General features: G+C 37.5%; 1 protein-coding gene and 2 non-coding genes across 9 annotated transcripts; all 3 read left to right on the plus strand.

Annotated features, from left to right (window-relative positions):
• Positions 1-107: 107 nt before the first annotated feature.
• NAP1L4 (nucleosome assembly protein 1 like 4) lies at positions 108-26,577 on the plus strand. 7 transcript variants are annotated; one of them, XM_026092728.2, is made up of 16 exons: positions 561-686; positions 4,301-4,332; positions 5,288-5,349; positions 6,860-6,959; positions 7,946-8,087; positions 8,236-8,322; positions 9,905-10,030; positions 10,801-10,872; positions 13,444-13,583; positions 14,168-14,313; positions 15,907-15,929; positions 16,557-16,676; positions 16,961-16,990; positions 18,280-18,336; positions 19,512-19,549; positions 25,295-26,577. In XM_026092728.2, exons 1-15 carry the CDS (start codon positions 582-584, stop codon positions 19,515-19,517), a joined length of 1,248 nt encoding a protein of 415 aa, XP_025948513.1. In that variant the 5' UTR covers positions 561-581; the 3' UTR covers positions 19,518-19,549; positions 25,295-26,577. The 7 variants fall into 7 exon arrangements, 5 of the variants coding, with proteins under 5 accessions (XP_025948514.1, XP_025948511.1, XP_025948513.1 ...); XR_003258053.2 differs by having other exon boundaries at positions 563-686; positions 18,259-18,336; XM_026092729.2 differs by lacking the exons at positions 561-686; positions 19,512-19,549 and adding an exon at positions 108-260.
• LOC112978981 (small nucleolar RNA SNORA54) lies at positions 8,553-8,680 on the plus strand. Its single transcript, XR_003258065.1, has one exon. It is a non-coding gene; the product is annotated as a small nucleolar RNA SNORA54 (small nucleolar RNA).
• Positions 12,077-12,197, plus strand: LOC112978982 (small nucleolar RNA SNORA54). Its single transcript, XR_003258066.1, has one exon. It is a non-coding gene; the product is annotated as a small nucleolar RNA SNORA54 (small nucleolar RNA).
• Positions 26,578-26,848: the final 271 nt, after the last annotated feature.

Consider the following 26,848-nt stretch of genomic DNA (forward strand, 5'->3'; position numbering starts at 1 on the left):
GCTCCCGCGGCGCGCGGCCGCGCTCGCCCTCTGATTGGCTGAGAACCCCGCCGTCGGATAGTCAACATGGCCCGCGTGCGGTGCAGCGGCCATGGCTGCGCCAGAGCCAATCAGCGGCGCCTTTGCTGAGAGAGGCGGCCGCGCTGCGGCCAATGAGAGGGCGCTTTCTTGGCGGCGGCGCAGCCCGAGTGCGCCTGAGAGGAGCCTGGAGGCTGGCGCTGCTGCCTCTGCGGGCGTGAGGGGACGCGAGGCGCGGGCAGGTGAGGCGCGGCGGGGCTGCGGCGCCGCGCTCCGGGTCCCCGGGCGGGCGGAGGCCGGCGGGGCCCGCGGAGGAGCCGCGCTGGCCGCCGTGACCGCAGCGTGGGGCCGGGGCGCGCGTGCGGCGGCCGTTGGGGCCTGGTCGGGGTGGGGCCCGGCCGGCGGAGGGGCCGCCTGGAGCCGCCTGGCGGAGAGGGGCGGGCCCGGCCCGGCCCAGCCAGGCACCATTTTAAGGCTGGCTGGGGAAGTTTGGGCCGGGGGAAGGGGGAGTCCTGCCCCCTCTGAGCCTGGCGGCGGGAGAGGGAACGGGTCCGGCCGCATGTATGGCTGCCCTCGCCCTCCCCGGGGAGCCCGGCAGCGCGCCCTCCCTTCCCCCGCCCTCCCGAGGGAAGTGGGGGAGGAAGGGGGTGGGAGGGCTGTTGTTTGTGGTGAGCTCTGTTTCTCTGTCTCTCTCACCGCGCAGTGCTCGGGTTGAGTTAAACCCTTAGCTGCTCAGGTCGGGTGCGATCCTTTCGTTTGACCTTACCGATGATCTTGTGTATCCTCAGCTTGCTGCGGTGTGTCTGGAGTTCAGTTTTTCGTTTCGATGTCCCACTCCCTTCACCCAAAGTGAGGGTCTTTTTTTAAAAAAGTTTTTCCCTGCTGCTACTGTCGTTTTCTGCGCATGATAGGAGCATGTATAGGATCAGCCCGAGTTGGTTCTTGTAACATCTGCTTACAAGACCTCAATGTTGAAAGGTACAGGAACAAGCAAACAAGTTATAGCTGGAAGCAGAAGCCGTAGACAAACTTGTATAAAGTCATTTTTTTACTAAAATAGTGTTTTCTCAAGAAACCTAAGATGAGCTTAAGTAATGCTAATGTTCAGGCCTTGTGGAACAGGTTAATGAGTTTCTTTCTTTAGACTATTTTTTATTGTTATTATGGCTTCTAATTTTCCATACAAAAAGTATGAGACTTTGTGGCTTCCCACAGAGTTACATCTCAACAGCTCTAAAACAGAAGTCAAAACTTTCTTCTCTGATTTGTTGTAGTTACGGAAAGCAGTAACAGTTATGGCTGAAAGTCTTCCTGTGCCTTTAGAAGTCCATTACTGACTTGCTTTATCATCTGGTTCTATTTGGAAGATCTATGCAGCAAGAAATAGGCTTTTCTAGCACAGGAAGGTTTTTTTTTTTTTTTTTTGTGAATGTCTCTTGCTGTTAATTGTACAGGCCTTTTTTTTAAAGCTGTGTTTTTCAGGATTTTACTTGTCCTTTTAATGATGTTTTGATGTCTTGGGCTGCTGGGAGCGTGCAGCATTCCAGGTTTCCATTTTTCTTTCCTTTTAGGTGACTGGTGCTGTATGACATTTGTGTCAGATAAATTTCAATTGCAGTAGCCTGCTTTGTGGAACAAGTGGTTGGTGTAGTCCCCTCCTCCCACTAAGCTTCACATCTGTAATACTTATTTGAAAACTGTGAACTGTCCAGAGAAAATGATATGAATTTGGTTTCTTGGTGGTGGTGGTGGCGGCAGTGAAAATAACAATACCTTACACTATTCTTTTGAATTTTTGATTTTTTTTTAAATGTCTTTATTGCCTACAAACTGAGCTCACTTATGTGAAAGTTAACTAAGGCAGTAAATATGAAGGCTTGGTACTCTGCTTCTGTACAGTTTCAAGTATATGTGCATTTAAATTTGTCTCCCTGAAATCACCTTCCCTCCCCTCCCCCCCAGCTCACCCTGGCTTTTATAGAACAGTTTTAATAGCAAGTCTGTAGCAGCTAAGTAGTTGGAAGATACCTCTGTAATGCTGCTGGGGTTCACAGTGTGAGTGGGGTGGTGGGTTTTTTTGAATAAAAGTTACAAGAAAGTTTCCTTAATATAACTCTCTTCACTTTCAGTTACTGAGGGAACAAATTTGAGGAGACAAACAAGACACAAAGTACATAGTTGCAGCAGGGAATGATGTCTTACCAACTTTTCATTCGCAATGCTTAGGTGCATGGCCTGTGTCAGAACATGCCAATTTCGTGTCTATTCCAGTGGTGTTGAATTAAACTACCACTTAATAATTATTCAAGTTATGGCAACTTTATTCCATGTTTTCTTAACATGAGTGAAAATTTTGTCTTCCTCAGCAAGGTTGAGAAATAGTTCCCTGCAGGAAATGTAGTACAAATCTTCTGTTCAGTTATTTGTATGGGGAGTGGAATTTTTCCATTAGCTTTGTTTCTGGGTCTGGTTTGGAAGACACGAGGCTTCCATGCTAATTTTTAAGTAATGCATGTCTGCATTTTTTAGTTGCTTACTACTGCTTCCTCTAATAGTGACTAGGATCATATAACTTGTTGGCTGAACTCGGGTATTGGGTCAGTTTGCTATCTCTTACCTTTTTAATCATAACTTTTTTTTCTGCTTTTGGTCAGCTATGGAAGGAAAAACTGATGTGTATGCTCCTTTATTTCTTCAGCTGTAAGATAGTAAAGTTCTTTCCTTTTGCTTTGGAAAGCGATTGCTTGCATTGTCACTTTCTCTTGTTATACTTAAAGCAAGAATAACTGTTTGCAAAGAAATACGCTTGAGTTGTTGGAACACACCTAGTTTACATGAAGCCTCTTGTTTGTTCCTGGACTTAATCTATAGGATGGATATGGTGGACTCATAGGCTTTTTGGCAGGTGTCAGGCTGCTTCCCTTCCTGTAGAAAAGTCTAAAATATACTCCCAATACTGCTGTAAATGAGCAAAGTGTTTCAGCCCTGTATAAGTGGCTATAAAAAATGTTGATTTTTGTAGCCTAGAACAAGAACTAGTGTTGTGCAGCTGACAGAGTGCATGCATTCTCTGACCCTCTGTTCTGACTGCCACTCAGGATGTCATTGGGGCTTACATTCTTCTGTGGTGGCTGTCTGTTAGAAGCTAAGCTAAAGATCAGCCTGTTTTGCCTTTATAGACTCTAAGAAATTGGACCTGTTTACTCATATGAATGATGAAAGGTTCTCTTTATTCTTAAATATGGCTTGCAGAGTGACATCTGCTTTCTTGAGAGCTTGACAGTGATAATTAATATCACCTATACTTCTGTACAGTATGTAGAGATTATTTGGATTTATCATCAACTGTGTCTAGAATGCAAAAAAGTATTGTAATACTGGAATAGATCTATGAGCTTCTCTATTTTACCACCGATATAACTAAAGAAATAACAGCAAAATAAATTAGGCATTTGACTCTTGTTTTCTCAGGAGAGCTAATTTAAATCTTGGGGTGGGGTAGGATAGCTGGATTAAACTTGATTCCAACCATTGCTATTACCAAGGCTTTAACTTTCGTGTTTCCTGTTTGTTTTCTCACTCCCAGTAAGTTCAAGCCAAGTCTTTATGTAGAGAGCTCTTCCTTCTTAGCTGCTGCCAAAACCACTCTTCTTGGTAAAGACTGTGCAGAACACCAATAGCTGCAGAAGCAGCTACTCACAAAAATAAGCCCAATTAGATGGCAAGTAAGGCATATTTTTCTGCTTAGGTGACATAGTTTTTCTGAAGTTGAAGCAATTCACTTGAACTTTCATTGTTTCCAGATTAGGCATATTAATATAGTATGTACAGATGAAAAATTCAGTGTTTGCTTTGATAGTGTCTAGGAGTAAGGGAATAGAATATTTTTCTTCCTCTTTGGGTTGCTGTTTCTTAAGGGGAACACAGAACCAGTCTAGGAAACTCTGAGACTTGCTTTAGTGTAGGCTGAAGATTTGTTTTATGATCTGGTAGAAATAGATTACAGGCTGGATTACTTAACAGATAAAATAAATTTAAAAGGGGATAGATGACAGCTCCTAGCAGACTGTTTTAAAAACTGTCAGCAGGTTCCCATTTGGATGGGATATATGGGAACTATTCACTTTACTGCAAGAGATCATGCATAATGACTTTTTTCAGCAAAACCAGCAGCTCTTAATTTATCTTAAGTTTTTAAACAGTGACATATTTTACTTTTGCCTTCTACAGAGGTAAACAGATTACTGTTAAGGTTTTTTAAACACTATATTTTGACTTGCAGGTGGATACAGGCATACAGATGGCAGATAACAGGTATGTTGGACTATTTTATTGAAATTAAATTTATGCAGTATGTATTTGCTAGTATTTATTAACAAGTAATATTTACTACCAGGTGAAGGAAATAATACCAAGCAAGCTAAAGGCATGGTTTTATTTTCTAGTTTTTATAGCTTTTCTAGAGCAAATCATAGTATTTTTTAACTTGGTGTCTGTTTAACTTGCTATCTGTGGTGCTGCAGTAGACTCTTTCAAGGCTTGTACTGCACCAGCGTAAGCGGGATAACTTAGTCTGGTAACTAATAATGTCCATTTGCATATGTGATAATTGTTTCTCCTTTTGTGTCTGAGTTAATATTCCTTTCAGCAATTTCCAACCTATATTCTGTGACCTGTAAACCATCTGGAAATATGGGAATACTTACTGACTGCTGACTCTTCTTGGGCCCTTTCTTACTCCAGCAGAGGAAATACAATGGAAGATATTGTGGGGGGAGGGAGCATCTCTTCCTAGAGCAAAGTGAACGTTTTTACTATTAATCAAAACAATTTGGTGTGGAAATTGCAATCAAAGAGCTTTGAGCACTTGTTGATCTTACTTTTTTACCTCTGTTCTTTCTAATGTGTTTCTTTATCACTTACAGAAAAAGCATGTCTTGTGTTTTTGCATGTGGGGTAATAACATTCTCCTTTACAGGGTGACCTAGTGCAGAGCAAAGGCCAGCCAGTCATGTAATGAGATGACTTTCTATGTCTGAAGTTTTCTGCCTTGCCTTTGCTTTCTGCTCATCGTAGGAGAACTAGTGTCTTACCTAACTTTTGTTGTCAGTTTTGAGGAGTTTGACACCAAAAAAATGTCTTTTAGTGATACGCGTGTTTATAAATCTTGCCCTGTAGTAAACTGAAAATTCAGGATTTTTTTATGCTTAAATATTAACACTTCTACGAAATGATTCCTTTTAATATGTTAAATTTCTAATTCTCTTAGTAAAGCAGAAGATACTGCTTCAGATTCTGTGGAGGCTGCTAAAAATGCAAGTGACAAAAAAGGTAAGAAATAAGTAGTAGTAGTGCAACAGTGCAAAGGTGGGGTAAACCCGTTACCTTGTGTATTGAAGCTCTTTTATCTACAATTCCAATACCTTGACACTCAAGATTAGATAACGTTTGTTATTAAAAGCAAAGCAGTGTTTTTTAGGCTAATTGTTCACTTTCTGTTAAGATACTTCCTCTTTTAAGCTGATGTTTTATGTGCTTAGAGCAGCCCGGAGAAAAATAAAGGGTTTATATCTGTAATAGTGAAAATACTTTATGTATAATGTATATATGTGTGTGTGTGTGTATATATACACATACTGTCTAGCATCCATCACTATTGAATGAAATAAACTAAAGCCTTTCAGTGAGGCCTGTCTAGACTAGCTTTTAATAATATGCAACTTTCAAAGTTATTATTAAAGTGAGGAGTCCTGCATGTGTGCTGGTTCTTTATGATCTCATTTGTAGGAAAATGCATCTTTATAAGAATGTCTTTTCAAAGCTTCTGTTCTTTATTTCAAAGGTCTGCAGATAACTATGCTAAATGATGCTTAAACTTTAAAATTAATATTTGTGCATGCAAAAAAGCTGCAGTTCTATTGTTATTAACTTGAATACTTGAATTTGTTATGTATAAAACATTGGTATATTTTGCTATGCAGTTACTGGATTTTTTTTAAGAAAGTGTTAATGACCTGCAATTGGAAATAACATCAGTTGGTATATACCAATGACTAATTCAGATTAAGGAGAAAAAGAACAATAGAAAAGTTTCAAGTTAACGTGTGATGTGCAGTTTAATGATTTTAATGGCTGGAGGGAAGAGCAGGGGGAAAGAAAAAAGATTTGAAAAGCAAATGTGGTCTTCCTGTTGTGATCACTTGTGCAGTTAGTAGTGAGGATTTTTAACCCTTAAAGCATTTTAGATCTGAACTCCCTTGAAATCACCTTCTGCAGCGGTGGTGCTTGGACTATTTGAGATGTTCTAGAAATTATTAGTGATCAAGTAAATGGTTGTAGTGCCAGTATGCTTTTTTTTCCCTACAGTACACAAAGGTTTTTTCGGGGGAGGAGGGGTTGATCAGTCTTTCAAGAGTAAGACTAAGTAGAAGAAAATTCATGTGTCTTGAAAGTATAATTTGGTAGTTCTTCTCCAGCAAATTTATGGGTGGCTCGTAAACTGGAGCTAGTATATAGGGAGGATCAAGAAACTCTGATTTCCACCTTCTTACATACCAGGGAAGACAGGAAATCTGCTCATATCATCTGTGTGCTGTTTACTTCGAGCAGCAGAGTTTTGGTACTTTTCCAAAGAGAAGGATGCGTTGTTATCCAGCTTTGTCTATAAGAAATCTGAATCTGAAGTAATTTTGCTTCTCTTGTTAATGTACTGTATTGGTGATATTTGAGAACTAGAAAATAGCTAGTACTTTACTGTGACTGCTGTAAAACAGATGTAACATGACAGGACCTCTATGGATATATTCAGATTTGTTTTAAGAGTGGCTTTCTGTCTTCGTAGAAAAGCTAGCAGACCAAGTGATGCAAAATCCACAGGTCCTGGCAGCTCTACAGGAACGGCTTGACAATACAGCGCTCACCCCTTCAAGTTATATTGAAACGTAAGTACAGTGTCTAGTACAAGTCTTGAAAGACTGAAAGCATAGTAGAATATCATTACTGCATAACGAAGGTAAGAATTTGGAACAAATAATTACGAAAAATGGTTGACTTACAGCATGATTCAGTGACCTGTTTTTAGAAGAATGACGCAAATTCTAATTTACTTGCATGAAACTGAAAACAAGATTTTGTCCAGTGTGGTATTTCCTTTGGCTGTTATGGTTTCGGTTCGAAATAACTTAGGTTAGCTTTTCCCTCCCTCCCCATGCTTTTGTGACTGTTTAGCCTGTTAGGGCATGTGCTGCGTTGATGGCAGATTTCTATAAAATTGTTATCAGATTTGTACTAGAAAATTTCAGGATCTGCAAAGCTATTTTTTTATCCCTCAGTTTAAATCTTGGCTTATATTAACTGTAGAGTAGACCTGCTATGAGCCACACTTTTGAATTTTACCTTAAGTAGAGGTTAGTGTTTTTATTTCTTGACTAGGGTTAGCTTTTTTTTTTAAGAGCTCCTTATTATTACAAATGCTAGAAAAAAAGTCCTTTTTATCTGACTGTATAAGCTCGTAATAATATCAAGTACAGATGGGCAGTGTGTATGTTTCTGAATATGACCCATGACTCCAAGCTTTTCCCTGCAACATACACAATTCTTTTTCATGGATGGTTTAGCACAGCTCTAGTTGCATAAGTTTAGGTGTAAACAACTTTATTCATTTCAGATATCTGAAATAAATGGGGAGGGTAGTGACACAGGGAATGGAACACCTTTTGAGGACAACCTGGGTAGGAGAAGGGTTGCCCCTTGCCCCCGCCCCCCCCCCCCCAAAAAAAAAATGATAATAAGCTTTGAAAAAATATGTATGTTTGACTTACACTGCTTATGGCTAAGTCCATTTTTAAATAAAGGGTTTATTTCACTTTATGTTAAATAATAGTGAGACAACTAATTTCCTAAGCTTATAGATTTGTTTGTTTTTTAGCTTACCAAAAGCAGTGAAAAGAAGAATTGATGCCTTGAAACAGCTCCAGGTGAAGTGTGCCCATATAGAAGCTAAATTCTATGAAGAAGTACATGATCTAGAGAGAAAGTACGCAGCGCTCTATCAACCCCTTTTTGATAAGGTAGGAAGACCATATATATCTTTACAGAACTGTTTTTCTCCTTATAGCTGAGTCAGTTTGTAATAAATATATTTAACTGTGCTTATGTCAGTAGCTCAGCTAGAGAAAATGTTAATCTTCACTTATATTTTTAACTTTTCTTGGACAGAGAAGAGAGTTTATTAATGGGGAAGCCGAACCTACAGATGCAGAGTCAGAGTGGCACAGTGAAAATGAGGAGGAAGAAAAACTAGCTGTGAGTAGAAGTTGGGCAATGAACTACACAGTTCACTGTTGTGACAGCTGTAACAGATTTTTCAGAATTAATTGCTGTACAGCATTTCCCATTGAAGAATTCATCTTTTTGTAGAAAAAGGTTTTATCAGTAATGTGTTACTCCAATGAACTTTGTCCGGTGAAAGCATTTAAACATGTAATTTAGCTTCTGTTTAAGCTCATAACTTAAGCAAATTGAAGTGTCGCCTTTTGCACTGTTCGTAACCTGTTAACAGTATCTTCCTGATAATGGGTTCCATTCCAGTGCTACATCATTCCCCAAGATAATAGAAGGCTGGCTGTTTTTCTGCCTGTCCCCTTTATTTTGGGGGACATAATTAGCTTTAATTTCCATTAAACACAGATTTGACACACAGATGTCTCCTAGTCACAAAATGGAATTGATCTAGTAGCATGTGTGCTGACTACTGACTTCATACTCCTCTATTGAGGAGAAGATATCTAGGTTTAGGAAAGATGCTGTGATAAGTAGGCTGCTTGTTACTTTCCTATAGTTGTTTTAGCGCATACTTGCAGCTTGAACCTTTGCCTAAGAGAAGCGACCTACTTACGATGCCACGTTTGCTATTCTCTCAGGTTTACTTTGCATCTTTTCATTGTCCTGTCTCCCTTCAGTTTCCTTTGGAGACTTCTGTTTACAAACTGAATTAATCTCTCTGTATTTTTTACTGGTCTCCTGAGACTTAGCATGAGACAGTATTCCACATGCATAAGCAAGATTATTTGTTAGGCTTTGTGTATATATAGCATTGACTGGCAACATTCCACGCAATTGTAAGAACGGAAACAGGTCTAGATGACAAGTAAACTGCTGATTCACTCTCTTGACTAGTCATATCCCAGATGGCTGCTATTTAAAAAAAAAAGTGTCTGTTTGCTGCTATCTAGTGGTGTAAAAGGAAAAGTGCAATACAACTAATTCAGATTGCAAATTTCCTGTTTTGTGGAATGGGGAAGTGAGTCAAGCCATTCATTTTTGTTAACATTTGAACTCACTTTTGTGAGGGAACCCTGCATCATAAAAGGTTAACCATTCAAGACAGCATAACAATGAAAAATAATCACTTGATAGTGGCAAACTCTGCCAGATGTTCTGCAGAATTTTTGGGAAGACAAGAGTGTTTCTGAGGACAGAGGCTAATTTTAAATTTTAGATAGAACACTAAATGATGCATGAGACTACAGGGAAGAGATGAATTACAAATACAAATGTATTTTTATTTTTTCATTTGTGGAAAAGCAGAAATGCTTTTTTTTTTTTCTATTTAAGTTACTGCAACTGTCATTAAATCTATTTACTATTTGCAGACAAGAATTGCAAAAGAACTGAAAACGAGTTTGAATTCATTGTGTATACTCCAAGGTGTATGAGTAAACCTCTCATGTCTCTGAGCTTCACTTACAGGGAAAGACAGTTGCTTACATTTAAAAAGCTCTTTGAACAAAATTTCAGGGATGGCTAATGTACTGAACATCTGCTTATTAAACATATTGAAAAGTCATGGTTTCATTTCTTAAATGTTTCTTTATTTGTTTCACAGGGAGACCTGAAAAATGTAGTGGTAATAGAAGAAAAGGCAGAAGCAGAAGAGACAAATCTCAAAGGAATTCCAGATTTCTGGTTTACAATCTTTAGAAATGTAGATATGCTAAGTGAATTAGTACAAGTAAGTGGTGTGTTTTGGGGTTTTTTTCCCCCCTCTGAAAAGGATAACTTCTGTCATGTGTTAAACTGATGCTCCTTTTTTTTTCCCAACTACTAGTGTTTATATGTTGAATGGGTAAAAGACGAAAGCTTATGGTTCTTCAGAATCCTTAATATTATTCCTTAAGATGCTTGGGAGGCTAGCAATGGACAAGCAGAACAGCTGACCCACATTTCTAAACAAGTTTTTGATCATTTTAGAGATGATCTTGTAACAACTTCTGTAGACAGTAAAATGCAGGTTTAGACGCTGCTCACAACAGATGTTCCCCTGTTGTTTTCTTAACTTAGTCCAGGATTATTATTTTTGCAAGGATAATTTTTTTAAGTGTACCTATGGATTGGTTGAATTAATGTTAAACATTTTTCTTGTTTTCCCCTCAGTTATGTTAACTGCTTTTAATGCTCTTAAGCAATAATACCCTGAAGCCTGTGCTCATCAGCAGTAGAAGTCATGAATGAAATATTTCATTTTTGGTAGTGTTCATGCAGCCTAACAAGGTAGTACTTCTGGCTACTGAAGACAAGGCTTAATGGTTGAGAATTTGGCACATGATAGTTGTACCAAACCAGTCATGCAGAATTGGCATCAATATCTGAACTTCAGTTGAAATCTTTGAATAAGTACAAGGTCCAGTTATGTTACAAGAGCAGGTGAAGCAAGTTAATTAGGTTAGATTAAAATGTTGCTCTTCTAAATACTGCCTGCTCAATAAGCATTTTTCTCTATAGGAATATGATGAACCAATCTTGAAACACCTGCAGGATATTAAAGTTAAGTTTTCTGAACCTGGACAGCCTATGGTAAGTTGTTTTTTTTTTTTTTTTTTTTTTTTTTTTTCCTAGTGTTTCTCATGAAGGCTGTAGGAATTATGTGAGCAGCAGTTCAAAATGTTTTCATTCCATTCTGTTTTGCTGGAGTGTATGGGAGGTGCTTTCCAGGATAGTGTATCCATGCTTTGGCTTTAAAAATTTCTCTCCAACTTTCCTGACCCTTTTCTGTCTTATCCTTAGCCTTATCTCTATCATTGTTACAGTTTCTAAATTCTGGTTCTGCTCAGTCTACGCTAGTTTTCACTTTCATTCTTTTTCTTTTAAATTCCAAATAAGCCATTATTAGCAAAGTGAAATGGCTACTTTTGGGTCAAAAATTAATCTGTTGTGGAGAAAATTGTGTGCTACAGAATACATCATCAAAATAAGAAATGAAATATATGTGACAGTTATTTTAATCAGAAACAATGATGATGAATACAGTGCCTCTGCAAAAGTATAGAAAACAAATTAGGTAGCCTTTAAAAGTGTACCTAATGAGTAATTTTAAACTTCAGGTTTGACTTTTTTCAGAAGTTATTTGTCTACAAGTTCAGCACACAGTGTTTATCTTGCAGATAACTGTGTAAAAAACAAATTTTTCTGTTGTCATGCAGTTAATTCATGCAGGCTATACTTATTCCTTAAACCTTTCTTAAGGAGGAGGCAGAGAGAAGAATGGGATTCAAGCCTACGCATTCTCTCTTTAAACTTCATCTTTGTGGCTTCTTCCTCACATATGTATTTTTATTTTGCTGAGTTTTATGGAGTTGTAGTCATCTGATAAACAGTCTAAAATAAGCAGAAGAGATGTTTCATTGCAGAATCAAGAAAAAGATTGATAGACATTCTCCAAATATAAAGCAAAGTTTTTGGTCCACGTTGTTTCTCCTGCTAGTACCAAAAACTTGAGTTGATAATATGCAGGGGGAGTGGTAGGGATAGAGACAGACTGGGAATTTTTAAATTCTAAAATATTACCGTGCCTGAGGGAGTGGGCATGAGTTTAATGAAGAACTATTTAAGCATGAAGTATTCTAGAAATACCTTGAAGCATACCTATTCAGTGGCATTCAGATAATCTGAAGAATAGTTGTTTTGAAATACGACGCTTTTATTTGTTCTTATTCAGTTTCTTTTACAGTACCTTAAGTTGAAGATCTTCTGCTCTTAGGACACCAGTGGATTTATTGTCTTGCACTGTTCGTAACCTCTTGACAGTATATACCTGTGAATAGGTTCCATTCCAGTGCTACATGAAATCCAATAATGGAAGGCTGACAAATTCTGTGTCTCTTCTGTATTTGGAGACAAATGGATGCATTCCTAACCTCTTGAATGAAACCTGCTCTCCAGTCTTGTATGAATGTATTTTCTGATTATTAAAAATTGCTGCATTGTGTATTGCGATTGCTAGTTTTGCAGAAAGCTTGCATTTCTGGCGTGTAACAAAACCACTAACTCTACTGGGGATTAAGTTGAAACCAGAAGAAATACATAATTGTCAGGAATTTCTGATTTGCCTTGACTGTGAGGGATCAACTGTAGTTATTGTCCTTCAAAAGCAGATTTGTCTCATTACACTAATACATGGGTGCTTCATGTAATTTCTGTTCACTGTAGCCTATATCTGAGCTTTTAACTAAAGCTTAAATGGTTCCCTTTGTTTACTTTGTCATGTATATACGTGTGTATATATATGCATATATTTGTGCAAATATGCATAAAAATAGAAGTCGGGCACAATAAGGGCTCCATGTATTTTCCTGTATTTCACATTAAAGCTAAATTTGTTTTGAGATTGATCTTGGATGTCAGGATGCTTAGCTAGCATAATGAAACCTTGACGACCAATCTGGGTACATGACTTAACTAGCTTAAAATAAGGAAGATTTTTGAACTTAGAACACTTTCTCATACTTTAGGAAGAATGTAGAAATACATGTGGTTAACCCAAATATGATCAGAAATGCTTTCTTCAGGCTCTAAGTGGTTAAGATACATATAGCCTTAGTTAGACTTTGTAAAGTCAGTATCTTTTTGCAGGGTATTCTACTCTCAGATGAAAAAACAAAACTAGTTTATGGTAGAGAGCACTGTTTAACTACACTGACTCCTGCAATATAAACTTTTAAATTAAAAAGTTTGTTTCAGTCTTGTAAGACTACTCAAACACTCAACATTCCCCCCTCCCCTCCCAAACCCCCCTGCCCCGTTCTTCTAAAGTGGTTTCAACCAGGCTTTCATTGAATAAGAAACCAAGACTTTTCCTGAAGTACTTATTTTTAAGGTTGCTTTTAAGATAGCAGTAAGATATGTGAAGGTGAAGGAAATGTAGTAGGTTACCTGATTATAATGTGAATGTTAATGCTAACCAAGGCTGTTCTCATTTTTGTACTTTAGAATTGGTTCACATTCTTCATTTTCTGCTTTTGTTAGAGTGAAAGACATATTTGCTATCAAGTTCTTAATTTTTCTGTGTTCAGAGTTTGATGGTATTTCTGATGATTCACTCTTCCAAAGATGAAAATAAGTGGTAACTATAATTGAACTTTCTTCTAGTCTTTCTCATTAGAGTTCCACTTTGGGCCCAATGACTACTTTTCTAATTCAGTCCTGACAAAAACCTACAAGATGAAGTCAGAGCCAGACAAGACAGATCCTTTTTCATTTGAAGGACCTGAAATAGTTGATTGTGAGGGGTAAGGAAAACTTGAACTTAAAAGATGTTTTGAATTTCTAGTGAATATTTTCCAGGTGCTGTTTTCTTTTAATATGGTAGTGATTAATGACAATAAAACTTTTGCTGATTTATTGTAGCTGGACACTACCTTGTACTGAGAGAACATGATGTGTTGTTTTTTTACTGGTCTTGCTGTTTGAAGAATCATTCTCAATTGCTGAGATTTTCTGGAACAGCTGTAATCATTTCCTCAGTCTCAAAACTCAAATGGTTGGGTCAAAGAGGTAGTAAAGTACCTGAGTGGGGGGGAGGAGGGGGGTGTCTGTTCTCTATTTCCCCTACAGTGATTACTCTGATATGACAAACTATGTAGCTCTTTTGTTTCGGGAAATATTTGGTATGTCCAACATGTATATAGCCTCTAGCACTGCAGTGCATCTTAAACATCTTGTCAGGTACATTTAAGTTGTCAGTGTGTCTAAAATTAGCTTTATCTAGAGAATGAGAAACCATCCTTGCCTTGATGTCTGTCACTCTCTGCTTAGTTCCTCATCTCCTTTGATGTCTTATATTAAAACGCTATCTCCCATATGTTGTCTTTAGGTGTACTATTGACTGGAAGAAAGGAAAAAATGTTACGGTTAAAACGATCAAGAAAAAACAAAAACACAAGGGCCGAGGCACGGTTCGGACGATTACTAAACAAGTACCTAATGATTCTTTTTTTAACTTCTTCAACCCAATAAAGGGTAAGTAAGAGTGGGTATTTGGGATTCTTAAAATATGCAGTGTTTGTATTTAAACCAGCTTAAATGTACAAACTGTATCTTTGCTGCTGCACTGTGTACTTACTTCTTACTGGAGGAAGGTAGCAGACTACAGTTCACTAGCTCATTTTGTTCTTGGCAAAATTCTGCAGGAACAACTGGCGTGTAGTGTAAGCAGGATTCCTGATTTGGAGGGAGGCTCTTGTAGAATCTTCTTGAAGTTGCCCTGTTTTACCGTGGGATGGCTCCATACATCAGTTTGAGGTTTTTAATATGAGAAGAACTTGCTTTCAGTTCTGGTCTGGTGCCAGCATATTGGTTTCACTTAAACCTTTGTGTTAAGTGAAGGAACCCTCTGTGGTTTCCTCTGGTTAAATTAATGATGCCTGATGCTTCATATACCTTCGTAATGTTACTAGTCACCTAGTGTTAGATGTGTACTCGTGTATTTTAACAGTTTAGATGTATTCCAAAAACACTATCTTTTTGATTATCATCTCCTGTTGAACTGCTTCTTTTAGCTGTGTTTGAAAAACAGTATATTTTGGACATCAGAGACTCATTAAACAAAACTGTTAGTTCTTAAACAGTCATGATTTTTTTTTTCTTTTATGAACTACCTGCCCTTTCTAAATGCCATTACAAATTCATCTTTATACAGGAATGAAGCAACTGATAAGTATTTCCAAAGTTGGAGTTTTTAGTACAGAAATGTCCTTTAATTTAAAAGGGGAAAAAGCCTTTTTTGCCTATAGAACATATGTAGAGACTGATTTCAGAAAGTTATATGATCTGTTTGCCTCAGGTGGTTTTTATATTGACTTCTTTAAGTACTTGAAGGACAGTCAGTCATAGTCCGGAGGTAGCTGTATAAGACTGACATCTGTTGGTATTTGATACTTGCTTTTTGAATTTGCAAACAGATTGAGTTCTCACTTTTTTGCACGGTAGGATCACAGTTGCAGCATCTGAGTAGAGGAGGGAAACCTCATTTTCTTTTTGTTGGGGTTATGTTTAAACAACGCAAAACCAAAACAAAAATCCCTGTTCCTTAATTCAGTCCTGCACAGAAAATTTTTAACCATGTTTTGGTTAAGTCTGTGTTGATTACAGTACCAGGCCTTTTCTCAGCAATAACATTTTGTCATGAGTTTGCAATGTACCTGGTAGCAGCTATGTTTGTAGTGCTGTAGCAAAGTAAATTACCGCATTACTGCAGATAAAAGATTCACTGTTGATTGAGAGAGTGTCTGGTCTGTATGTATTAGGAATCCATCTCGTAGGAAGAATATTTCCTGTGTAAACACTTCTGTCGTCAGAATGGTAGCTTTGGTGTTCTTACTGCAAGACTTAATTCTTGCAAGTATGATGTGTTGACTTGAAAGTTCAATTCCTTTGAGTTAGACTTGAGATGAATCCAAATGGTATTTAAAACTCTAATAGTTAGCCCTTGAAGGCTGTGTAATCCCAGTGTTTTCTGGTGTGAGAAGGTCTTTATACTGTACTTTGCAATCTTGAATAAGTGAGCTAGACTGTATAAACTGTTGTTGAATTTACTCTCTTTTCTCTTTGTAGTCTCTGGTGATGGAGAGTCATTGGTGAGTTTACACTTACAAAATTCCATGATTGCTTTGCTGTATTTTTTTGCTAAACGTCCCTGTACTGACTCTATTCAAATTCTTTTATCAAGAGACTGTATTTTTTATGATTGTTTTTGCTTTTGTGAGAATTGAGGTTAATCTTGATAAAACAAAAGGTACTGACTTCTCTTGGTAATCTTGTGATATTTTGCTATTATGCATCTTGCTAACGCAATACATCATCTCTATAATAATCGCTGTTGGGAAAAAATCGTTATTTTCCCTAGCATTCAGCTCTCCTGTATGGCTGGTAACAGACTTCCTGCAAAGCAATCTAAAGCTAATGTCAGGAGTAAAAACAAGCCAAATCTATATGACCCTTTTTAATAGAATGTGTTTCAGTAGCCTGTATGTGAACAGTTGAAAACTCTTAACCTATCTAAATTTCCACAGCTGGGATTTAGACTTCCAGCATTTCTTTTAAATTGTTATAAAGTTAAGTATGCTGTAAAGCATAAGTGATCTAAAAGTAGATGTTGATGACAGTGTGACATTTCTCAAACCTATAACTTTGAAATACTTCTGTTTGTTCCTCTGTAGCACATTACATATGTAGTGGTAAAATCAAACTGACTTGCTTTACAGGATGAAGATTCAGAGTTTACCTTAGCAGCAGATTTTGAAATTGGTCACTTCTTCCGTGAGAGGATAGTCCCTCGTGCTGTGCTTTATTTCACTGGGGAAGCTATAGAAGATGATGATAACGTATGTATGCTATCAGCATTTTTTATAAAACATCCTGTACATAGAAACATTCTCTTACTTTTCTGATTAGACTAGTATATAATAATATTTCCTTGAGAATAATGAAAAACCCAAAGAGATTCATAGTTGCATATCTCTTTCCCATTCCTAAGTAATTAAGTTGTTAATCTCTGCTTCTGGAAGTGGCTTAGTTTCAGCTACTATGCTTGAATGTGCTAGATCTATTATAACAGAAGATTTTATGCAAATACTAGTGAAGCTAAAATTTTGTTTTTGCTTTTTAGTTTGAAGAAGGTGAAGAAGGTGAAGAGGAGGTGAGACACATACTATATCTCTTATAGATGGCTAGTTACTAACAGTATTCAAGTTCCTGAAATACTTCTGTGTGCAGCAGAATACAGTTGTTTGTATACAGTTCTGTGTATGATATGACATTCATGAGTTATAAAACCATTTTGTTTTCCCTCTTGATATAACTACTTTCTATAGGAGTATTTATTCAGTTTTCTAGTATTTCAAAAGCTACTTTTTGACCTGAGTCAAAATTAATTAAAAACAAACTCTTCTCTTGAATGCTGCATGAGAAGATCCTCTAATCTTATTGTAGTAGTGGAATTAAGCTCTTAGCTTTTAACTGTCATAAGCTTGAAGCGTGGTCCTTGCTAAAGGTAAACTAAAAAGGAGAAGGGGAGCAACTGCTTATGTTAGGGCTTAATTTAGGCTGAAAGTTTGAGTATAGCAAGAACTCTGGTCTGCTTACTGCAGTGCTGCATGAACGCAAGTGTAGCATGAAATTCCTTGTACAAAACTTCTAAATGATATCACACCTGAAGATAATATCCATGACAGGTAATTGCATTTTTATATTGCTTCTTTTGGTCTATTCTTTCTAGTCAGTTAAAGGTACATACCTGACTCTAGTCAAAGTCACAAGAGTGGAGTGCATCAGAGGTTACTGAGCTGGTGTGTTTTGTGAGCTGGTAGCCTCTGTACTGTCTCTTTTCTCTCTTTGCAAGCTGCAATATGAAATTCTGGGCTTAGAGCAGTTAAGTGGCTAAACTTCTTTTAAGCTGGATCTTGACCGAAACATACATGTAACTTTAAATCTGTCTCCAGTGGCAGATATTAGTACTTGCATACAGGCATGTGTGTACAAAAGTGCAGAAATACCACGAAAACCCTGTGCAGGAATACATAGCCTGTCCATAGAAATCCAAATAGAGTCTTTGGAAGGAGGTCAAAACAAAGAAGAAAATTAGGCAAGTATACTTACTACCAGAACTGCAAAATTTCAAGTGATACTACAGAGAGAGAACTTTAAAAGTTGCTAGGAGACTGCAGCAATTTATATAGGAGGATTGCCTTAAACCTCACCAAATGTTTTAAATCTGCATTTCAAAATTTCTTTTAAAGATCTTGCTTTAAGATTTTAAAGATGCTGAGTTCTTTTAATCCAGCCTGAGTAGTTTTAATGTTGACAGCTGAAAAGCATTGAAATGCAGTGGTAATACCATTAGATATTTTGTTGTTTTTTTTCTCTGTTACAAAAAGCTGCATTTTAACTTGTTTTAATTTCTGTTAGTTTATCTCTATTTTGTCATAGGAGCTGGAGGGGGAAGAGGAGGGAGAGGAAGAGGAAGATGCAGAGAGTGATCCTAAGGTAAGGATTTTCTTCTTTGCTTAGGCATATTTATTATATACTAGCATAATACAGGTTATAATCATGAGATTCATAATTCAGTTTTTAATAGTTTGTAAAAAGATTAATAAAACATAAAGGGTGCAAACTCCTGACCACAGCAATTTTTTTTTTTTTGCATCTTCCTCAGTACTCAGATTGCTCTTAAAAGAAAAGTTAATGTTTAGAGAAATGTTTGTCTCCCAGCACTAAAGAAAAAAAAATCCGAGCTGTGCCTTTACTTCATGATGGTATCTCCATGTATTTTTTTTGTTTGGGGTGTTTTGTTTCTTTTTTTTTTCTTTTTAGAAATATTGTTCTGTGGCCAGACTTCAACTTAAAATTAGTCTGACAAGCCTTAAGTAGGCCATTTATTTTTTTAATTAAAATTGTTCTTAGTTGTCTTAATGGCAGCAGGTTAGACCTTACTTGTCTATGGTCAGGTAGAAGTCAAAAAGCTAGTCCACAACTTTGAACTTTAAACCTCACAAGATCTGTTTTAAAATTCAGTCTTGATATGGGTTTGTGTTCCTTCTGGTAGGTATTTTTCAATTGTTCAGTCAGCATAAAATTCATACTTACATTAAGTAAAGCTAGAACAGTGATGGCAGACTTGTGTTCTTCTAGTTCTTAAGACATCACCTTTTAATTCGTCTAATGGCACAGATGAAAAAAAGAAAGGTGTGTGTAACTGCTTGATTTTTGGATGAATGTCAGTGACATTAAGCTAGTTTAAGAGTAATGGTGGGTTTATATAAATCATATCGCTAGTAAATGCTTTTCTGTCACCATGTCAAGGATTGAGCCTGTGTTTTCTAATGGGAAATACTGTATACTCAAAGAAGTCTGTCTTGTGGAAAGACCAATCAAATAGGATTAGAGCAGCAGAAGCAATATTCCAACTGTTCTAAAGGATCAGAATGTGAAGGGAAATGTAAAGGGAAGAGGTGGGACAGCTGAGAAAAGATGCTAGTTCTGAGTCAGTGCATTTCTGCTAAATATCAAAGATCCTCTTAAAGGAGGAAGTATGAAAACTAGTATTCTATAGATAAAATCTTAAGGTATCTTGGAAGGTTGTGGTTGTTGCCTCCTGTATTATTTTGTACATTTCACTTTTCATTCATGCTGACAGTTCCTTTCAATTTTTTCCCATTTAGGTGTAATTTAAGTCTGTTTATCATTCATACATTTCTAGGTAAGGTGGAATTCCATTCATACCTAACTTCCAAGATTCCCATTTGCAGCCATGCAGTGTATTTTTGTTTTCTAGTTTTCTCTTGTTATGGGGAACAGAAATGGGGGAGTGGGGACTTCAGGGTTTAGGTTTTATTAGTAGCTCAGAAATACAAAGAAATATAATAGAGAGATGAATGCCTTTAAATTGTATAATTAGAATAGATTTTTATCAGAATGACCTCTTTGCCTTCCTGGCACAACTTCTGCTTTTTCTTAGTAGCAGTCAAACTGCTTTTTATACAGATGATAAAGGATACTGAGACTTGTCAGACTTTTCTTTTTCTTCTTGTTCCTGATTTGATGTTGCACCTCTTAACTGTTTCCGCTATACCTGTAAGTTAAGTGCCTCCTTCATTCCTCTTACAACCCTTGCAAGTCATTGACGTATTTGGTGTGTCTTTTCCCACATTCTCTTTATTTATGCTGCCTGACAAAGGCAGGCAGTCACTCTGAGAGGTCCTCACTTGAGCACTCATGATTCTGAACAGGTTTTGCTCACCTGCTCATCTATCTCCTTTATTTAATCTTTTTTAAAAAAGTTACTTCTGTTGTATCCTGTCTTCTTTCCCCTTCCTTTCTTCCCATGCATCATAGAGAATGCTCTCTGCCTGTAACAGACTTTCTTCCTGCTGTATCTTAGGTTTGTATCTTTGTTTCTTTGGCTATTTATGAGAAGCTGTACTCCTTTCAACTCTTTACCTCTCCCCATAGACAATGCCCTTCTTTGCATTTCTTCAACTCAAAATTGAGCAGTGTTTTTATTTCCAATCTGATATGCTTTGAAAGGCCAGCCACCCTGCCTCAGCATACATGTATTGTTTATTCACCTGGAATAGTGGAACATCCATTTGTCAGGACAGCTTATATATCATCCTGCTGCAATCAGTTGCACAGCTGTCTTTCCTTCTTACAATTGTAAATTGTCAGCCACCAACTTTTTTTTTAAGGAAACTTAGAATTTTGGTTTTGCTGTATAGAGCTTGTGCCCCTAAACTCATCTTTCATTGCTTCTATTGTTCACTCCTGTCCTTTAGCCCTATTCCTCCCCCTCTCTTCTCACCCCCTGCTTTCCTTATAGCTAGAATAGCTTTTCTTTACATGTGCACCAAAAATAATTGTTCTTTAGTCCATTTTTTTCTAAATCCAATTTTGCCATTTCAGTTGTTTCCATGTTACCTGCTTTTTTTATTACTGCACTTCATTCACTACGTAAATGTCAACACTTGCGGGTTTCTGGTTTTTGGTTTTTTTGCTTTGAAAACTTTTCCTCCTTCCTTCCTTGCACTCAAGTATACTTCAAACTCACAAGAGTTGTTAAATGAGAACCAAGTCAGTATCATCTGTACAAAGGACTTAAGCTGTGCTACCTAAAAGTTGTGGCTTTGGAAGGCTAAGCAGTCAGATGATATAAAAAAGCTTCAGAAGACGCCAAGAAAATGTAGCTTGTTTTGTCCGGTATACTTTTCTATGTGCTTGAATGCCCTGTTAGTTTAACTGCCTTTACTTCACAATTGCCAATGCTGTGCTCAGATAGAGAAATAGTTGCATGAATACTGTAGAACAGTATTTTGAATTTTGAACTAAAAATCTGTGCTGTAGGGAGAGACTACTCATGCTTCAAAGTGCCTGGTGTGTCTTCTAAGTAGTAGTGATGGAAGGGTCTGTTAGCAAATTCATTTTCAGAACCTTTGCAGCACTCTGTCCATTTGTAGATGTAGTTCACACACTTGCTTACTAGCTCTGCTTAGCTTCAAATTTACTTCCCACGCGTATATTTGATATCCTTGCTTTCTCTTGAGAATATAGATTAGGAAATGAACAGAGATACTGTGTAGCTTTGATACTCCTATTTTGACTATTTCATGGAAAGGTTTCAAATAACTGAAAGGCTTTCTTCCTTTTCTGCTTGACTGGACATCAGCTTTAATGCCTGCTGTTTGCATTGATCCCACTGTTGTTGGCAACCAGGTCTGCTTGGGAATCAAATGTACAGTCCCAAAGAGAACTTGATGGGCTGCCTGTGCCTGCAAGGCTGCTTACACAGATGGGATTTTTGTGTAACAGAAGCTTCACGAAAAGAGGCTTGAAAAAGCAAGGAGGTGAAGGCTGTATTGTTCTTTGAAATAGCTAGGAATATATCCTGCCTAAACTGCTTAAAGATTGAAGAAGAACAGAAAGTCATTGTCTTTTTTCAACTCTAACTTGGTGGAAAAAGGATCTAGTTTGACAGGTTTAAGTTGCTATGATAAATGTCATGGGTGTTTTGGGCTTGAGCCCACATCCTATAGGACACCAGATTAATCAAATGGGTGGGAGCTGTGGGCTCTCTGTTTAAACCATAGAAGTAATTTGTGTAGAGAAATAAATAAAACTCCCAATCTGCTTTTCTCCTCCATTTAGCCCTATGTTCTTGCAAATTTTACATGAAACTTTTTCTCATTGAATTTTGTGCATGTGTTCTGGGTCCACAAACAGTTGCTGGGTCCACAAACAGTTGATGCAGTTGAGCTGATATGAAGGGTGATCTCTGAGCAAGCTGGTCTTGTGTGTAAGCTAGCTAGCTCCAGTTTCTCTCTTGTGCTGTTCTTCTGGGTAATCGAATGCCAGGAAAAAAAATGTTCAGGTCCATAGTAGCCAATAACTTTTTTTAATCCTGAGCAAGTGATAAAATGAGTAAGATGGTGTGGCAAAAAAGCTCTACACTGATGCTTGCTATCAAAAGGAAAAAAAAAAGTTGTTTCGCAATAGGTTTGAGTCTCACTTCTTTAGTTTGTGTTCTCTTTGGAACAGCTTCTCAAACCAGAATCAAAGGTCCAGAATGGTTTAAACTTTGTGCACAGAATAAATAAATGTTATAGAATCCTTGCTTTAAAGACTTAAGAATCCTGCCACTGTTTTATGTGAAGCCATTGCTCATAACCAGTGTGGAGGATCTCCTTAGGACAAAAAGGATTCTTACTTGTAGCAAACATCAGTATGTGTTTGATGCTAAACTTATTTAAGATATGATTCCTCATCTTTGAGTTTGAGGTGTCTCCCCCCCATCTTTCATCCCTGGCTGACACACTTCACCACCATTTCTAGGATATCCTGGGAAGTTAGTTTAGCAGAATACAGCATAATGAGAAATCTAGAATTGGGAGAATCTAGAATGGCAGACTAAATACCGGAGGGTCTCTCTGAGGCCAGTAAATCTGACCACTACAGTAACGGTCGTTGACCAAATGTCAACCTACAGGCCCTTGGGAAGAGCAAGCTCAAACTAACTGCTTTGCATGATGGAGTACGGATGTAATCTCTGTCGTGCAGTTTGGAGCCTGCTGCTTTGACCCTGCAGGAGGTATTGTAGGCCAAAGATAATTTCCAGCTTACATGTGCCTAATAGGGCAGTTGCCACTTGAAGCAAATCGTGTGTGTTCATTTACCTGTGCTGCTGTTATCTCTGGATTAGGCTAGGATGCTCTATGTGGGGCTGACAGGTAACTGAAGGCAATTTAGAGCTCAAGGGCTGTCTTGCTCGTAATAGCCCTAGTTTTGAAGCGTAATACTAGTGCTGTGTTTCCAAAATGGTAGATTATTGATTATGCTGGAACGCAGGTCTGAGGTATTGCCTTGTTACTTATGCCCACTTAAACAGGTGGTATATATGGTCAAGATAGGCCCTCAGCTGTAAGCTAAAAATAAGTATGAATTACCACTATTTTTCTCATATCTGAGGGTCTCTTAAAGTAGGCATTTGTCTGAGAGTAGTCACTCACACCGAAAGATCCTTAGGAAGGAACTTCATAATCTCTGTGACTCAGTTTTTGCAGGATAAAGATCTATATGCAATAAAAAGATTTAAATGTTTACAGAACTAACGACAAGTATAAACAATAGACAATGAAGTTTATTAGAAAATACAGTAAGGGTTTTGGTTGATTAGTAAAAACATTGACCAAAGCAGTTGCAGTGGCCAACCTAAACATAACAGGTGAATAGGAAGGAAGCAGATGGAAAGGTTTTTTTTGTTTGTTTTGGGTTTTTTTTGTTTTTTTTTTTTTAACAATTTGTAGACAGTTGGCTTTCTATTTGATTATGGCTTTTCTTACCCAGAATATGTGTGGGGGAAGAAATGCTGAGTACTTGTGTTGCTGTGTTCAAATACAAAACAATAGTAAGAAAAATGCTTGTTTCTGGAAAAACATTTTGAGAGAAATGTTGGGGTTTTTTGCCTGCATCTAAACAAAATGACTAGCATACAGCTCTGAGCAGTGGCAGTCAGATCTCTTTTTCCTTTTTAGAGAGAATAATCTTGTTTTGTGTAAACACATCCCTCTATTCAAGAGGGAATTCCTGCTCTATTGAGGCCCAAATCAGTGAAAATTGGTTCATTTCAGTGTTATTTGGAAACCCAAGCAGATGAGAAATTACAAAGTCAGAGTTAGCAAGATGTGCTGGGGGAGGAAAACCATAAGGAAGAATTCTGGAAAGCCTTTGGCATATCTATGCAAAGGAGAATTTGCCTGTAAAGCCAGACTTCTAATGAGAATGACAGTGACCACTGTAACCCTAAAGCAGTGTAGGTGAGGAAGGGAAAAATAAACTTGAAATATTTAAACATAGTTTGGACTTAGCACAGGTAGCCAAGGGCAAATTTTGTGATAAGGAAGCTTAGTTAGACCGGTTCTGCTTCACTGTACATGAAATGCTAGCTTTGTTTTAGCTCTTGGTCACTTGATGCATAGTGAACACTTAAATGCTTGCTTCTTTTACAATTCTATAGCTCTTTAGGGTAGTTACCAAAAAATACTTTGTTTTGTGGTCAGTGACATTCAGGGTGCCATGTTTTGTAGCAGTGTTTTTCTTTTACTAGAATTGAGTGGCTTTCTGTGATTGATATTTGGTTTATAATAAACTGTAATAATTAGGGTAGAGGGAGAAGCAAATGGGGGAAAAACACTGAATAAATTCTTCTGCTTTCCAAGAATCCTATTTTACAACAGAAGAGGTGCAGTGTAAACCTTGAAGTTGTTAGCTGTTTGAGTAGTTGTTCTCTTTTCCAAATGCACTTCTTTTTGCCAAAGGGGAGGTTGTTTTGCTTTGTAGTAAAGGTCTTTTTACTTTTGCATACTCGGATTAGCATAGGGACTTCTTGCCCAGTGTTTAACTGTTGAATAGTTACCTGCTAGTGATGCAGAACCTAGAAGAAACCAACCCATTAATTACACCTTTATCACCTTCAGTAAGAAGGGCAAGGCTCCTGAGTAAAAACTGAGTAAAAATTTGCTGTAAAATAAGCATCCTGACCTCCTAGCCTTTCTCCCTTGCTCAAAGTTGAAGAGGTGGTGACAGTTTATTGCAGAGGTGTTTATTAGGAACTGAAAGTTGAACTGAGCTTTTAGTTGAAGGGAGTAGAAGATGGTTCACTCTCGTTTATTTTGAACCTTGGCCTATTTGATAGAATTTAGAGAATGTATGTGTAGATGATTAAAAATCTATGAAGTATTAAGCAGTTGGAGAAAACATGACTGCAGTTCAGACCTTTGTGATTTAGCCTGAGTATACATGTAGCTTTTTTTGTCTCCTTGAATGTATTAATCATATCTCTGGCTAGTTAAAAACTGCACAGTTAAGTTCTCTTGTTTATTGAATCACTTTGTTTGCCAGTTTGATTCTTAACCAGCGGGTTTTTTTTTTGTCTCCTCTTTTTCCTTTCAAACAGAAAGATTCCAGCCAACCTGCTGAATGCAAACAACAGTAATAAGGAAATACCACTTCAAAGTGATATTTGAACAACTTGTAACAAATATTTGGATACCTGGCCTGCAGTTCAGGATATTCCATCGCTGCAGCACAATCTTATTAACAATGCTTAAAATTAATTTGTTTTAAAATGCATGATTTTCACTAACTCTTCTCTTTTGCTTAACATGTACAGTGGCAACTTCAATGCATTTGGGAAATATGAGGTTTAAATAAAGCACACTCTACAGCCGTTGATACACTGTAGCTAAGTATGTCAGTTGGCCTTTAGAGCCTTGTGCCCTATGTGTAGGGGAAATAGTCCAGACTACCAAGTGAAGATTATCCATTTTCTTGTTAAACATTGAAAATTGTGGAATAGCACATGTGCTGAGAAGCTAAAGTAAATGGATTACATGTATGGTAGCTGAAACAGATAGAGCAATATGACTTTTTTGCTAGTTCCCCTTCCCCCCTTTTTTAATGTTTCTTGCAACCTACAAATTGAACTAGTGCTTGAGCAGCTTTAAATGTCATATTTATTATCTCAGTAAAACCAATTGAATTGAAGTAATTTTACTTCATTGAAGGGGGTGTCATATTTGAGACTTAGTTGTTCATCTATTTATTTATTCATGTTTGTAAGTACTTTGACAGAATTAGTGCTTTTTAATAGTTTTTAATATACTTGAAAATATTCTTCCTGTTTTGCATAAAATATGGGTACTTGTAAAACAAAAATTTGACTTGGTCTCAATGTAGTAGTCTAGACAGAAGAAATGAACTTGCATCAAAATGACAACTCTTCTGGATGAAGATCAAAATATAAAGGCCAAACTGTTGCTGTTGATGGAAGTGGGTTGCAGCCAAAGAACCAGAAAATTTCCAGTAGTCTTATTGCTTAGTGTCCAGCATGGAAGGACCTTTCACTATGAACACAAATTTAACGAAATTCAGCTCAATAAATCTGAAGTTTTGGTGTCTTATTTGCAACACTGAAATTATTCCATTCCACCATTTGTTTTATTTAAAGCTCTGAAGTATTCAAAACTACCTTTTTGTCATTGTGCAGCACTTCAGGTACACATTTCTAGTTTCAGCATCCATTGCCAGCCTCTGGCAGCAGTTGAATAGCAGCTGTATCAACACTGTGACCAGGCATGTAGAGTGCTCCAGCCTTACCTTACACATTTGTAACTTAATACAGTGTTTTCAATTTGTACAGAATAGATAGAATATTCTATTAAAGTTGTGAAACATGAATGGTGGTGGCTGTCTGGTCCATAATGCTTTCTAGGATAAGCAAATATCCACTTCTCCTAGTTAACTGTGCAGTTTGTAACAAGAGGCCTGCCACATGTGTCACTTAATAATCATGCAGCTCTTTTGTGAGCATGCTGTTAGTTTCCTTCATTGTCAAAATGCAGAGAAAAGTAGCCCTTGTAAAAGTTGCATTGTGGAGTTCTTTAATGTAAATCAGAACAAACTTGCTTGATTTGCAAGTAAACAGTCGTCTTAACTTCTAGGTGCCTGG

The sequence above is a fragment of the Dromaius novaehollandiae genome, chromosome 5 (genome assembly GCF_036370855.1).
Source record: "Dromaius novaehollandiae isolate bDroNov1 chromosome 5, bDroNov1.hap1, whole genome shotgun sequence".
NCBI classification, from domain to species: Eukaryota; Metazoa; Chordata; class Aves; order Casuariiformes; family Dromaiidae; genus Dromaius; species Dromaius novaehollandiae.

Bases quoted from the DNA above. Each gene is read 5' to 3' on its own strand.
- NAP1L4 (XM_026092726.2), top strand. From the start codon at position 582: ATGGCTGCCCTCGCCCTCCCCGGGGAGCCCGGCAGCGCGCCCTCCCTT. The intron at 8,088-8,235 runs GTAGGAAGACCA...TTTCTTGGACAG, and splicing joins ATCAACCCCTTTTTGATAAG to AGAAGAGAGTTTATTAATGG. The intron at 10,873-13,443 runs GTAAGTTGTTTT...ACTTTCTTCTAG, and splicing joins CTGAACCTGGACAGCCTATG to TCTTTCTCATTAGAGTTCCA.